The sequence below is a fragment of the Excalfactoria chinensis genome, chromosome 6 (assembly GCF_039878825.1).
Source record: "Excalfactoria chinensis isolate bCotChi1 chromosome 6, bCotChi1.hap2, whole genome shotgun sequence".
Taxonomy (NCBI): domain Eukaryota; kingdom Metazoa; phylum Chordata; class Aves; order Galliformes; family Phasianidae; genus Excalfactoria; species Excalfactoria chinensis.
The window spans coordinates 35,478,742-35,492,958 of NC_092830.1; the positions used below are offsets into that span (position 1 = coordinate 35,478,742).

Consider the following 14,217-nt stretch of genomic DNA (forward strand, 5'->3'; position numbering starts at 1 on the left):
GGACAGTATAGTTTGCTTTAGTTACTAATGTTGCAGCAGAAAAGCGAAGTAGTTTGAAAACAACAGGTAGCTTTGTGTGTAGCTATAGGGCGGTACTCCTCAAGTTTGCTTTCTCATGCTCTTCGTCCTACTGTTAAGCACTGTTGATTAAACAGAAGTATTCTGTTTCTTGAATCTGTCTGACCTTGGAGTTATATACCATAATCACGTCGCATCCTTGAGAGTAAAGAAAGACTTGGTAGGGACATGCATAAAGGCTTCCTTCCTAATGCAAAAGGATAGGAGGGATTACATGGTGTTGTCATGGATGGAAACTGCTAATGCTGAGCAGTAAGCACAGATGATGAGGAATTAATCATTCCCTCTTTTGTGGCAATGACACATCTACAATCACTCTTCAGAGTTATCAATAAAATGCAAAGAAGGGAAGAATGGCAGTGATGTGATTTTGTTTGGTTTTTAAGTACTGAAAGTTTAATCCAAACAAATGCAGCATGGCTATTGAGAGGGATGTCCAGCTCCATAGAGGATGGGGAAAGGCAATGAAGGGAATGTAACACAAATGCTGAGTCTCAGCATGCTGAGGGGTTTCCTTAATGGGCTGCTAAGAGCTCACCCATCTCCAATTTTGATGTATGCAATCAGTCTTCCCAGCTCTTCTCTTGCTCCTTCCCTCTTTCTAGGCTGATTCAATCCTAACATTTTCATTTTCCTTGAGTTTTGAGGTTGAGTGACTTATCTCTGGAAGAACAGGCTGAGGGCGAGTTACAGGGCTCAGCTGAAGGCACAGGGTATAGTTAAGCCAAAGCAATTACACACATGTGATTCTCTTCTTGCTGTCTTCCCATCAGATGGACGGAGGCATGAATTTCAGTTTTCCTTTTCTCTTTATTCTTTTTTGTTTTTTTTTTCAGGGAGCAGCACTTAAATACTTGCCAGCTATTGTCAATGATGTGAAATTAGTATTTGATCCAAAAGAACTTAGGTAAGTATTGTATTAATTGAGTGTTCAGTGCACTTTATGTAGGACTAGTTTGTGTAATAATGCATAATATATATATATACATATACATACATACACACACACACACACACACACACACACACACATATATATATATATATATATATATATATATAAATGTGTAGTTCTTAAGGCATTATTTTGTCAGTATTCTGTTGGCTTTGAAGCATGGAGGCAATGAAATATGATGGCCTGAGATGTTTTATCACCATTTTCCTACAAGTAGTTGCCGGGCTATGCTGATATCCCATTGGTAGTAATGTGTGGCATTGAGGTTTGACACGTCTTGACAAATTCTGCAGTCCTGACTGCTAAAGCCATATAATGAGACATCAAGAATTATCAGTCAATAACTGACAACAAAACACTCCAACTGTAAGCTTGATGCATCGCTGTTTGAATTACAAACCTGATGTAAATAATAACTCTGCTTTTGTTCACTGAGCCTTATTTATGGATGGACATTTCAGTAGCTTATAAATACGCTTTTCTATTTACAATTTAGAGCATTCCTGTAATAGAAAATTGTTTGGGAACAAAAAGACCGTAGGGAAACCAAATGTGTGATGATTGAATTGGAGAGGCCACGGCACAAACAACTGCAACTTGAAATACAGAATCTGAAATGAAAAGACAGGAAAACAGCACGAAACTGGGATGAAAGGGGAGGGCAAAAGGGAAAGATGAAAAGAGTGAACAGAGAAATGTGAACTGCCTTTGAAATTTCATACTTCATTGTTTGGGGTAAAAGAGAGAAGTTAATCTTGAGGCGTGCAGTTGGCTGTGTAGTTTTGTGCTGCCTAGTCATGTTGTTTGCTTTGTTTTACATGTTTTTGGGGGAGTTTTGCTATGTTTTTTAACTTGTCCCTTTCTATCTAGCAAACTTTTTACTGAATTCATCCTCAACGTTCCCGTGAGCCGGCTGACCATTCAGAAGCTCTACTGCTTGATCGAAATAGTTCACAGTGACCTCTTCACACAGCACGGTAAGCAGCAGCTTCGTGACTCTGAAATGGTCACATTACTCGTTGCCTCCAGACTTGTGCTGGTGGAAGTTCTGTCCTTGCTGCGAAACGCAGCGGAGGTTGCACCCAATTAAGGTTGTTCCATTAGCAGGATGAGAAGATTTGAAGTAAGTGAGGAAATGCTAATTGACACGTACTGCAGGTTAGAGATCATAAAGAAGTGAAAGCAAACACTTGTAATTTTTCATTTAAGAGGGCACGAAGCATCCAGTGTTACTGGCGTGTGTTACAACTTTAACTGCATTGATTTTATCAAAATCTATTAATTCAGCTTTTGTGCTCAGAGAAGTTTTACAGAAACAGTGGCTGTTCTCAATGTCCATCCTTTCCGAAACATTTTTCTTTCCCTGCAAGCTGAACCTTAGTGGAAGGTTCAAACCCTTTCAAACCCTTCCTCCATGCTTTCTCCTCTTATACACAGTGGAAGACAACTTCAGCTGGTATCTATTATAGAGCTCTTCATTTGCAGTGAAGCATTTTATTCTCTTCTAGATGACTGCAGGTTAAACTACCCTAAACCGAGTGGTTTTGTACTGCCAGGAGGGGGTAATGAGGGAGCAAAGAGGCAATGGTTCAACCATAAGGGAGATATGAAAGGACTCTTCTGTGGATCGGAATTGCTGGCAGTATCACCACAGCTGCACCAGCAGCTCCAAATGCATTGCAGCTTGGTCTTCACTTTTTAGATCTTCTCTGCTCTTATTTGCCACAGCAAAAGAGTGACACAACTGTATCTGTTTTGAATTGTAAGGGTAATAAGGCAGAAAGCAGATGGAATTGCTGGTGTTGCATGAAATGGTACATCTCTCCAAGACCATTTTAATGTTTGTTCTTCCTTATGCGTGCATCAAGTGTTACTATAAAATGTGCATCATTTCTGTCATTCATTTTCAGCGTTCTGTAGTAATTTTTCTTAATTCTGGCTGCTTTAGGAATGTAAAATCTTCAGGGTCGAAGTCAGTGACGTGAGGTGTTACACCTGACCATTCTGAATAGGAGAAAACTGAGATAACGTAGCTAAAAAGCAATGATCAGAAGGTTTGTTATATGCAGCTCTCAGACTCAGCCATCTGCAGGGGATGGCGTTGTCCAGAGTAAACAGCTGGTAGAGCTCATAGGGAAGGTGGATGGTTCAGCTGTAATAGGAAGGGTATTATGTCTGAACCCAGTCTGGTTTTACTGATGGAACAGCACTTCTGAATGGCTTTTGGGTCTTACAGTGAGGCTCGTTCCTTGAGGCTTTTGTATCACCAGACTTAAGAATGCCCTCAATCTGATGCACTCCAGCTGAAGCGTGATGGAGATTCAAGGCATGTGTCCCAGCAGTGCTGCCCGGAGTGCTGAGTGCCTCCCAGCACTGGGTGCTCATTTCATCCTCACTGCAGTTTAGAGATGAGGTGTGACACAGGGGGATGTTGGGGCACGGCTGTGCCACCTCCACCATCCAGCAGTGTATGTCTGTGCACCGCCCTACTCCCAGGTGCTTCTGCACGTCCTCATGTAGTCTCCTGTATCAATAAACAAAGCATTATCTTTAATGCTCCTTGTGCCACGGATAATTCTGTCTAACGCTTATGCCTGGAGAATGGATTGTACCAGAAACCTTTCGTAAACACTTGAGAATAAATTAAGCCAGTAGCCACAGTGGTTAAATCCGGACTCTCTTTGCTCTGTGGGTCTGAGTTCTTGTTACTAAAAATGTAGTTCTGCTGCCTCTCCTTCTTCTCATTTATTCATACAATTTAAACTAATAACCAATATTTTCCTGTGAGTAGCAGTCTGATGCTGTACCATATCACAGAAATAAGCTTTTCTTGCCTAAAAGCAATAAGTGGTACAAGGCTGTGGAGCTGCAGGAAAGCTCAAAGACGTACTGAAAATCAGACAGCTTTTCATCAGTGGGTTGTTTTATTTTTGAGAGAATGCCCAGATTCTGTGCCCTGAGAGACAAGGAAGATTTATTTGTGGTGTCTGAAGAAGAATTAAATAGGGGAAAATATGGGAATTTGTGAGGATGGAGGGATGAGGGGTGTGTGTGAAATACCTTGTGAGGAGTTCTGCTTTAAGGGTGTGGAGTGCTGGATGGTTCCGTGGGCTTTGTGAAACCTGAAGAGTTTGGGGTCGTGGGTAGGAATACACTGTGGCGTTGTGCTTTGTTTGTCTTATAGAACTGCTGTTCAATTGCTTTCAGGTTACGTTGTGTGTCATATATTTGTTCCACTCTGAAATTCAAGGTAATACATCTCCTTTGTGAACCTTGTGTTTACTTTTATTAAGAGTTCTTCAGCCTTGGCAGGAATATCCTGTGTATTCTTTACGTTTTGCTGCTACTGTCCTAACAGTGTTTCATAATGCAGGCCTTTTACCCAAAGGAAAGAAGAAAAGTCAGTATGTGATTATGCAGTCAAAGCTCTGTTAAGCAGCGAAAGCGTGTGTCTGTCTGTTTGTGTGTAAGTAATTGAACAGAATAGGAGCCAGGTGTCTTCAAGGAACATTTATTTATCTATCTGTGTGTATTTGATAAAGGAGTAGGGGCCACATGGCAACAAGGAGTGTAATCTTTCCAAGCTTGTTCTTGCTTACAGAGGCCAACGGGTAGAAGCCAGTTCTCTGTATAGACTAAATCTGTCAGACCTTCACGCTTCTGTTGTGTGTGCTCAGAACTACAACTGTTCAAATATCCCACAGAGGATTTGTTTCTTCAGAGCTGCACCTGAAACAGAACGTCGTAAATGTCTGCTGTGTTTCACGGAATCACACAGAATCACAGAATGGCTTGGGTTGGGAGCGACCTCAATGATCATGAATCTCCAACCCTCCGCCACAGGCAGGGCCGCCAACCTCCATATCTAATCATCTAATCCTAGACCAGGCTGCTCAAGGTCCCATCCAACCTGGCCTTGAACACCTCCAGGATGGATGGGGCATCCACAGCTTCTCTGGGCAGCTGTTCCAGCACCTCACCACTCTCATAGTAAAGCACTTAAACGTATGTTTAAATGCATGTGTGAATGTATAAGCCGGGGCACAGAACGTTCCTAACAACTGAATGCACGTTCTCAGTTCTAAACAACTAAAACTAGTTAGTTTGCAGCTTAATGAAGTGTCTTATCCTTGGAAATGTCAAACTTTTGGTTTTGTGTAAATAATGATTTATCTGATTTGTTCTGTCCTGTAGAGATGTTTGTATTCTCAATTGCTTTGTTTTACAAATGACTTGCAGCTAATTACCAAGTGAGCTGTGTGGCTGCTGTATTAAATAGCCAGGAAATCGAGTGATTTCTCCATTAGGAAACTGTTTGGCTGCTAAATATTAGTGGAGAGCGTCTAGCATTTATAAAAATTCTTACCCTTTAATTATGACAACACTTACAGTCTTCCACTCCACGCTGGTTACGCTCCACTGGAAGTGCGGTTATTGAGCAGAGGGGGGGGTTTGGCCACGTAAACTAAACGAACCATAAAGCAAAGAAATACATTTATCAGCGTCCCTCCAAATGAAATATTTTCTATTGACAAAAATGTATTGTGTGTATTTAGCTTCAGCAGAGTTCCCGTGCCAGTGTTTCGCTGGAGCTTTGCTTGGATGCTCTTAAGTTGATGTTGCCTCCTGAGCATCCTTTTATAAAGATTAATATTTTATTCTCGCCGCATGCTCCCGTGTCATTAATCACTGGGGGTTGGACTTGTGCAGCAGAGAATGAACAGATGTCGAATTACTGCTGTCTGTAATCATTGTGCATCATACTTGTGAGCTATCTTCACAGCTGGCTTTTGAGCAGGAGACTAATGCTGTAGGCTCCGGATTTCTCTGGCCTTGCCATTAATCAGTGCCAGGAGGTGTTTGTGACCAGCAGGGTGAGGAAGGTTAACTTCTCCTCTGCTCTGCTTGTAAATAATCTCGAGGTAGTTGGTCAACACGGTGTTTTTCAAAGTAGTTTATGGCAAAGGAGGTACTTAAAAGCTTGTCTCAGCGTGGAGCAATGACCGCAGTAGTGGATTTGTTGCAATATTTACCTGTGCATGTACATAAATAGAGTGCCTGTAGTTAGAAGGCCAATAAACTTGAGGAAGGTTTCACAGTCTTGGTGCTTTTCGCATCTCTTGGGTGTTTGTTTTTCTTAATCTGAGAAGAATCTAACTTGTTGTATGGGGTGACCAAGTAGTCAGGGCACCTCTTCACTGTGTTTCATCCTCCCATGCTCTGCATTCCGCAGCAGCTACAAACAGAACAGCAGATGTTCAGCAGTCAATATGTGGGATGGCAGAGAGCCGGGAGGTGCATCGTGAGGAGCACTGTCAGATCTAACAGGAGAAGTCCAGGCTGTGTGATTCCCAATGAAGTGCTTTGATGAATCAATTAGGTTTTCCTTTCTCAGAAATTCAGCCTGATTGCCTGCTCTGTTATCAACGTGTGTTCCAGGCAGTCAATCCCAGAGGTGACGTAGCTTCAGTTTTTGCCTTCTGGATGCTTGTAGGTATTGAATTGATCTTTGACCATTCTCTACTAGTGGGATGTAGCGGGAACATGAATATCTTAATTATTGGCGTGAGTTATTAAATATTGACTCAGCTTGTAGGCATTACAAAGCCCCATTCGTGTGCCTTTGCTGGAACGCTTAGCAACTGAGTGGCAGAACTTTGTCTTACCCTTGTGTTTGGTGGAAGGAGGGTGCTACACCACTGTGTTTGTGTTGTTGTTTTTTGATAGAAGCATAGAATTAATCACAGAATGGTTTAGGTTGGAGGGGCTCCTAGAGATGTCAAGTTGCAACTCTCCTGCAGTGGGCAGCATAAATCTGCCTTTGCTTCTTTATGAGTCTGTCTGGTGATTTATGTCATGTAACGGTGGCTCAGGTACTGAAACAAGGAAGGGAATGGCTTTGGGGTCGGAAGAAATGGTCAGGGGCTGCAGCAGCTTCCATCTAAGGCAGAAGTTTCGTTCATCTTCAGCATCCCTTTCAGTTTAATGCCTGTATTTCATTGTCTGTCTTATTAGGGTGGTTAGAGACTTTGTGTTTGTATAAGTAGCTGTAGATGATTCTTTAATAAACATCCTGGTAAATAATCTCATTCAATGCCATTTGTTTTGCTTTTGTGCCCTTTAGCTACCGGAGTAAGGTGGAATCTTAAGGGTTTACCTCAGTTCCCAGTGCTGTGTGGGTCAGTTCTGTTTAGCCACAGAGGTCACCACCTCCTTGCTTTTAATATCTATACAGATTTATGAATAATAAGGCTGTAAACGTAATGGAAACTGATGATGATGATGTTTCTCTAAAATTAGATTTGTTCCTCTTATAATCCAGTTTTCTTCTCTTGAATGGTTAAGTCATAATGGAAATGAATATGAGACGATGTGATGCTTTGGCTAGATGGGTTTCTTCATGTAAGTACATTGCAGGCTTTAGTGCCTGTTTCTTGAGGGAAAAATTGAACTAACGTGCCACGATTTTGCTCTTTTTTGAGTTATGAAGCCGGCGATTAAATGACCGAGAAGTAATTAGATGGAAAAATTCCACACTGGAGAAACTGACTCTTGAAAGTGTTCTTTCTTAGAATGAGAGCCCACTTGTGCATCCCTAGTGAACACCTCCGTGCAGCAGTCACTTGAGCCTGAAGAATATTTCTCTTGAACTGCTGAAGCTGGGTGTGCTTGTACTCCATTCGTTCTCATTCCGCAAGCACGAGCCTACACGGCAGGATAAAGATGTTGCTGTTTTAGTTCCTCTCTAGCATCTTCTTGAGATGAAGTGCTCTCTGTGCTGCATTGTAGCGTGTTTCTCTGATTATTTTTTTATGCCACTGACTATTATTTTTCCCCGTTGTGCAGTTTGTGAGAGCAGAATTCTGTCCTTTCTGTGGGGTCTCGCTGGATTAATGGGCTCCTGGTAGTTGCTCCAGCAGTAGCTGGTTCCCCTCCTTTGGGCTTGGAAGTGCTGGGCTGGGGATGGAGGGAGCTCCTGTGAGCATGAAGGATACGTGCCTTTCCTTAAGGAAGGAGCAGGCTGTATTGAATAGATGCAATGTCCCAGTATTCTCTCTATGTACACTAAGACACTTTGCAAGTTATACTTCCATTAATTGTATGAAATGTTGTCTGGGGTTTTGTGACTCTGGGTAATCGCTGGTTTTAAGCGTGGGCAGTTAAAGGCTGTGGGGCTATTAAAGCCTTTTGCTCAGCTGAGGCAGAAATGGGACGGAAGCATTTGTCTGAGCCTTCTTAGCTTAACTTTCATTTGCTTATATATATATATATTTTCCCCCAGGTTTTTTTTGCTTTGGATTGAAATGCATCTGCAATATATCTTCTTCCTAACTTTTCTTTTGTCTTAAGCAATCACTGGAGCGGGTTGGCTGTATAGGTAACACGGTGCATTTATTTACTGCTGTGTATGTAATCTTATGTCTTGTGTGCAGACTGCAGGGAAATCTTGCTGCCAACAATGACAGATCAGCTCAAGTATCACTTGGAAAGACAGGAAGATTTGGAGGCTTGTTGCCAATTGCTGAGTAACATCCTGGAAGTGCTTTACAAGAAAGATGTGGTTAGTATCTCATGTTTCTGTGAAGATTAGCATTTAAAAGAAGTGAATCTTAGCAGAACTGATTCAGCAGGTAACTCCTGATGACTTACACTCTTTTCTGTCCCCTTACCAATCTCTTGAAGGCTTCTTTTTAGCTGTGCAATGACGAGGATGTTTTCCCTGACATCTTGTGTGGTTTTGTGTTGTTTCTGAGGCAACTCCAATCACCACTGCAGCTGAAGAACACTCGTACAGATGCTGGTTAGTGAGTAGGATACTTGTCATTGAGAGCTACACCTCTCTTACACGGTGCCTGGTGGGAAGTACTTGAAACCCCCATCCACCCAAGCATTTAAGGACATGCACATTTGAATGATATGGAAGGTGGCCCTGAAGGTGCATATATATGAACATTTAACTTAATGAATTTAGCAAACTTATTTAATGTCTTAAAGCGATGTTCAGAGTTACATAGTAGAGTTCTACACCTTCGTAAGAAATAACCTGGGTTAGTACTCGATGATCCTTGTGCCATCCCTTCCAGCTCAGGGTATTTGGTTATTCTATGGGTAGGTGACTGCTTCTGCATGAGTGCTACAGCTAATGGGGTGGTCTTATCCATTCAGAACAGGAATGTCAGGCAGCTGCACCTGCAAACCTGTGAGTGCTCCGGGCAGGCGTGCAGATGTGCCGGCTTGCATAACAGCCCTTCTGTCTTTTCCTTGCAAATTTCTCTCCTTTGCTGGAGAGCTGTAATCATTTGATGCTGTCTTAAAGGAGCTGAGGCTGCTGCCTGAATCTTCAGCCCTGTGTAGAAGCATACACTCCTTCTGCTGGAAAGGCCCACTGGGCTCACTTAGTACCAAACATCTTGTTTGGCTGTTTTTTGGGAAGCATGTGGTAGGGTAGGATGGTCAGGCTGCAGTTGGACTCGATGATCTTTAAGGTCTTTTCCAACCTGAGCAATTCTATGATTCTCTGTGCTCTTTGTACCAGAATTATAAGCTCTATCCCAAAGACATTATCTGTCAGCAGTGGAAGAAAAATCGTATTGGAGCAGTCATTGTGTGGATGTACAGATGATGAATTACTCTTTGACTATGCAAATACATTCTTCATATGTGCAAGCTTACCTTTGGTAATTAAGCTTAGTCAAATGATAGGATCCAAGGGCAAGAAAGAAAATGGATCATCAGACTGTTTGAACGGTAGTCAAGAAGCAACACAAAGATGCTGCTTTGTTTGGGGAACTGTGTGGGAAAATGCTTCCGAATGTTGGCTGTAGAGTTGTTGCACCCTCCCATCTCACAGACCTCTTCGAAAGATCTTCAGACTAATGAAAACTACCCCTGTTTATGAAGGTTAGGCTGGGAGTGATGCTCGTTGGATTTTTCATATGGGATTTTGGGCTTTATTTCCCCTAGGCACTGTTCTGTGTGAGGTTTCTGACCATCTTCAAGACCAGTTGTGCAAAACATTTTATTTTCAGCTATTCCAAAAATAATGGCAGGTTACTCATAATGCAGAAATACTAATTTGACGTAATTGACTGAAATTGAAGTTCGTTACTTAAAGTTTTCCTTCATTTTACTTCGCTCCTTTTTGGTGAGCTGTTGCATAAGAGCTCCTTAGACTTGATAACCTGCTTCTGATGGTGGGAAAAATGACTTAGGCCAATAAAATCAGGTAACTAAATATCCCGGTCATTGCTTCCAGGGACTTGCTTTCCATTTAGAAAACCGTACCAGTACTACTAATACGTTTATTAATAAAGTATGTTAATAAGACTTTGCAAACAGAGCTGGATTTTCTGCTTTTGCTCAGTAGAAGTACTGCTTTATCTGTCTTTCACATTAGAGGTCTTTGGAACTCACATGTTTGCTTTTCTATTGGCATATGGAGGTGAAACTGGTTCATTCTTTTATCCATAGGGACCAACACAACGACACGTCCAGATAATCATGGAGAAGCTTCTGAGGACAGTAAATAGAACAGTCATTTCCATGGGACGCGATTCAGAGCTCATCGTAAGTGTCTGCTGATGTAAACTTAAATACCTTTGTCACATCGTTCTGAACCTGAATGTAATAGGGTTTGAATCCCAAGTGAGCCAAAGCAATCAAAACCTTCTGGAACTGTGTGTGTTCAGTAAGCAATAGAGCTTACTTGTTGGCTTGTAGTTTGTAGCGTGTGTAAGGGGAGAGGAAGAGCTCTGGTCCAACCAGACTGGGTTTTCCATCTGTCTGAGTGGCTCACCCCGTGTTCTGCATTGGAGCTGCTCGGGTTCAGTACCGTGCATCGATTTGTTGCTGTCATTAAGCCCACTTGGAGCCATGATTTGTTCTTTAAAACAACAAAGCACACATCTGCTTGTCCAGTGGGAGTCCACTCGCACCTTCTTTTCTTCTAATCTCCCTTGTGAATTATTGTTGTTTTGATGGACGTGGCTGAGATGTATTGAAATGCTGATTATTCCTTGTGCTTTTAACGAACAGTACTTGAAATTTCTCCTGTGCATGATTCAGCTGAGTGCAGTTGTGTTAGAAATACGGGCAGTGATCATGAATGCAGCCTGCCGTCTCTCTATCTGCACACACTGTCATTATGCAATGAGTATTAGCAGGCCTGGGTGTGCTGATGCTTGTGGGGCTGGTGGTGTGCTGTGTCTGATGTCCTTCTGCATTAGTGAGCAGAAGTCTTCAGTATAGCTTCATGTTGCTGGATGTGCTGATGCAACAGGAATGTGGGATATTGAATTTACCATTGCAGGAGGACATGTAATTAGAGCCTATTACAGACAGTGTGCATAATGACAAGAGCTTTCTCCCCATTGTAACACTCACATAGGGTTTTGTACGTCTGATCCTGATGTGGCTGTTACCACGTCAGTTTCTTTGGTGAAACACTGAGGGAAAATGAATGGGCTGTAGTTCCCACTTGACCAAATCCAAATCCTGGAAACCAGGAGAGAATGTTGTTAACATTTGCCATGTTTCAATGTGAATATGGGTACAAAGCTTTCAAAGGTTTTCGTGCCTCTGGCCACCTGCACGGGTTGGTTCGGTGAAAGCAGTGAATTTATGGGCTTGGAAATTAGCATTTGTTCCCCACTTGCCACATCAAATGGATTTCAAGGTGAAAAATGTTTTAGTGCATGTTATTTCTGAGTGTGGTTTTTGTTCTGGAAGTCTCACGTGGGTGATTCTGCTCGGTCTGTTTGCTAACAGAAGCAGAGCTGCTGTGTAAGTTGTTCTCAGTAAAGGTGAGACTCAACTTGTCACCATTCTCATCAAAACTACAGCTGGTTACTCACAGAGTTTGAAAAGGTGATTCTGGCCTTGTTAAGTGACCCGGGTATCGGAAGGAGCAGAACTTTGCCTCCTGTACAATCTGTCATCCCTCCCGGCACCATTCTTGCCCCACTCTTTACTAATCTCTGGCTTTGGAGAGCAGTGCAGTGCAATCTGTGCCAGGGGTGGAAGCGCAGCAGCAGCCCTGAGTTGTTTGTTGTGAGCTTTGGGCTGCCCCGTCCTTTGTTGCACACAACAGGCGCTGGGAACTCATCAGCAAGATCAGGAAGCCTTTCCTCCTCCAACACATGTTGCCTTAGGAAGGGAAATTGAGCGTATTTCCTTGGCTCTTTCTGTGAGTGTGATTTTAAATCATCTCTTGCCTTTCCAAAAAACACAGTGAGTCGGTGTTTTGTGGCCTCCAGTAAATCAGCACTGACCACGGTAGGTGCAGGATGAATCACAACTGCTCTCAGCTTCCATGTGGTCAACAGCTCGGAGCAATGCTCTCTTACAAAGCCCAGAAGAGCTTAGAAAGCCAAACTCTCGTTTCAGAGAGCTCACCCAGATGGGGTTTTTAGATCACTGCCTGGGCACCTCAGATGGCAGATGTGTGCAAATGTAGAGTTGTTGTCTATTGAGCAGGCAGTTCCTTTACATTGTAGAACAAGCCCTGTCCCATTTTGCTAGAGTGAAGGTGTAGCTTGGAGGGGTTAAGTAGATGTTCTTGGAAGGTTCAGAGGCGTCGCTCAGATATAGTGGGAGAGAATCTCTGCAGGGTGGAAATGACACCGGGCAAAGGGAAGAAGTGGAACTGATGAGAGTATGGGAGCAAGAAGCGTAAAACAGCAGAGCACAGCACTGATGTGAGGAGGGAAGATGGGAATAATAGATGAAAGACAGTGGTGGATGCTGTCTGTTGCCTTTCCAGTAGTGAGATTTGAGTCCCTGGGGAGCCTATTCCAGTGTTTGGAATTACCACCAGATGTGTTGGATGCTCCAGCCCTGGAGGCTTTTGAGGCCAGGCTGGGCCAGGCCCTGGGCAACCTGCTGGAGCTGTGTTGTCTCTGTTCATCGCAGGGGAGTTGGACTAGGTGACTTTTAAAAGGTCCCTTCCACCTCAAAGGATTCTGTGATGCAAACCGAAGTGGATGGCGGTCATGGTTATGTTCTGTCATTGATATCAAGCTGCTTTCCTGCTTTAGAATGTATAACACCACCAGTGCAGCCAGTGGGTCTGGGCTGTGCAGTGCCAGTGCTTATCTGAACCAATTGTGTGCACCCGTACTGCTCAGCAGCTCATTTCCAGCTCCCCAGTGACTTTAATGAGCCCCACTTCTGTGCTACGGCTGCTGAAAAATCTCTTTGATGGGTGCAGTCAATGTCTTGTCTACAAGAACAGAATTGCATGGTAACTTGTGGAGGCAACCTGGTTAATGGATCCCAGGAGCAATACCCAGCGTGTGCGGGATGCAGGGATGGGGCAGGCTGGCAGTGGTTTGGGGCTGGGAGGGTTCCTGAGAAACCAATCCGATCTTAAATAGGTGATGAACCATTAACACGCCGAGGGAAATGACCAGCACGGACGGTTTTGCACCTGAAGCAAGAAAAAGCAAAACACTTTGTTCTGATGGTAGGATTTGTCAGTTTTAATCATGAATTTTTCCTCAGTTTATCCTGACGGTTCAACTATTTTTACAGTGATTTGATTTTTTTCCCCTCCTTTAAGAAAACAAGTGATACGTACATGGATAGTGGATCCTGGTAGCTCTAAAACAAAGAACTGCTGCTTAATGGGAATGGTACGGACCTGGGACATAGCAAGTAATATAAAGTCACTGCAGTATCTGTTGACTAAAAATGAGTTTCAGCGTGATATGGGAGAAGTGCATGTAGCAAATCAGCGTGTGGAAGGGTGTGATGCTGTGGGTGAGTCTGGCAGAGCGATGCCACGTGGCATGCTGAAAGTGAAGGTGCTGTCACCTCGGAGCTGAGTGTTAGAAGGTTTTTTGCACGAGGGTGAAAAGAGCATCGTGTCACACTGAACCAAAGCTCTACAGAACGAAGGTTCTCTCTGGGTTCCTAGGCTGAGCGGTTCCAAACGCAATACAATATGATACTTCTGACACACTTGCAAAAACGTTTTATTACAAATTACATCGTATGGAACGATCGGACGCGCTATGTCAGTTGAAGCAGGGCTACATGGATGTCGGCTTGTCCTTTGGTTAAAAAAATGTTAAAAAAATTAAAAATCTGCAACTCTTTTAAGAAAATAGCCTGAACGTGTCCAGAACACGCCACGAGGACGCGGACCTGCAGCTCTCACATCTTCCTCCCGTGAGATTTCCCCC

At 43.2% G+C, this 14,217-nt stretch overlaps 1 protein-coding gene across 2 annotated transcripts in view; it reads left to right on the plus strand.

The window, feature by feature from the left end:
* Positions 1-14,217, plus strand: part of DOCK1 (dedicator of cytokinesis 1) — a 229,115-nt gene that overhangs the window by 57,136 nt on the left and 157,762 nt on the right. For both annotated transcript variants that reach the window (XM_072339424.1, XM_072339425.1), the window contains exons 24-27: positions 915-985; positions 1,904-2,010; positions 8,467-8,594; positions 10,505-10,600. In XM_072339424.1, the coding sequence (XP_072195525.1) occupies positions 915-985; positions 1,904-2,010; positions 8,467-8,594; positions 10,505-10,600 (402 nt within the window). The remainder of the gene's footprint in view (positions 1-914; positions 986-1,903; positions 2,011-8,466; positions 8,595-10,504; positions 10,601-14,217) is intronic.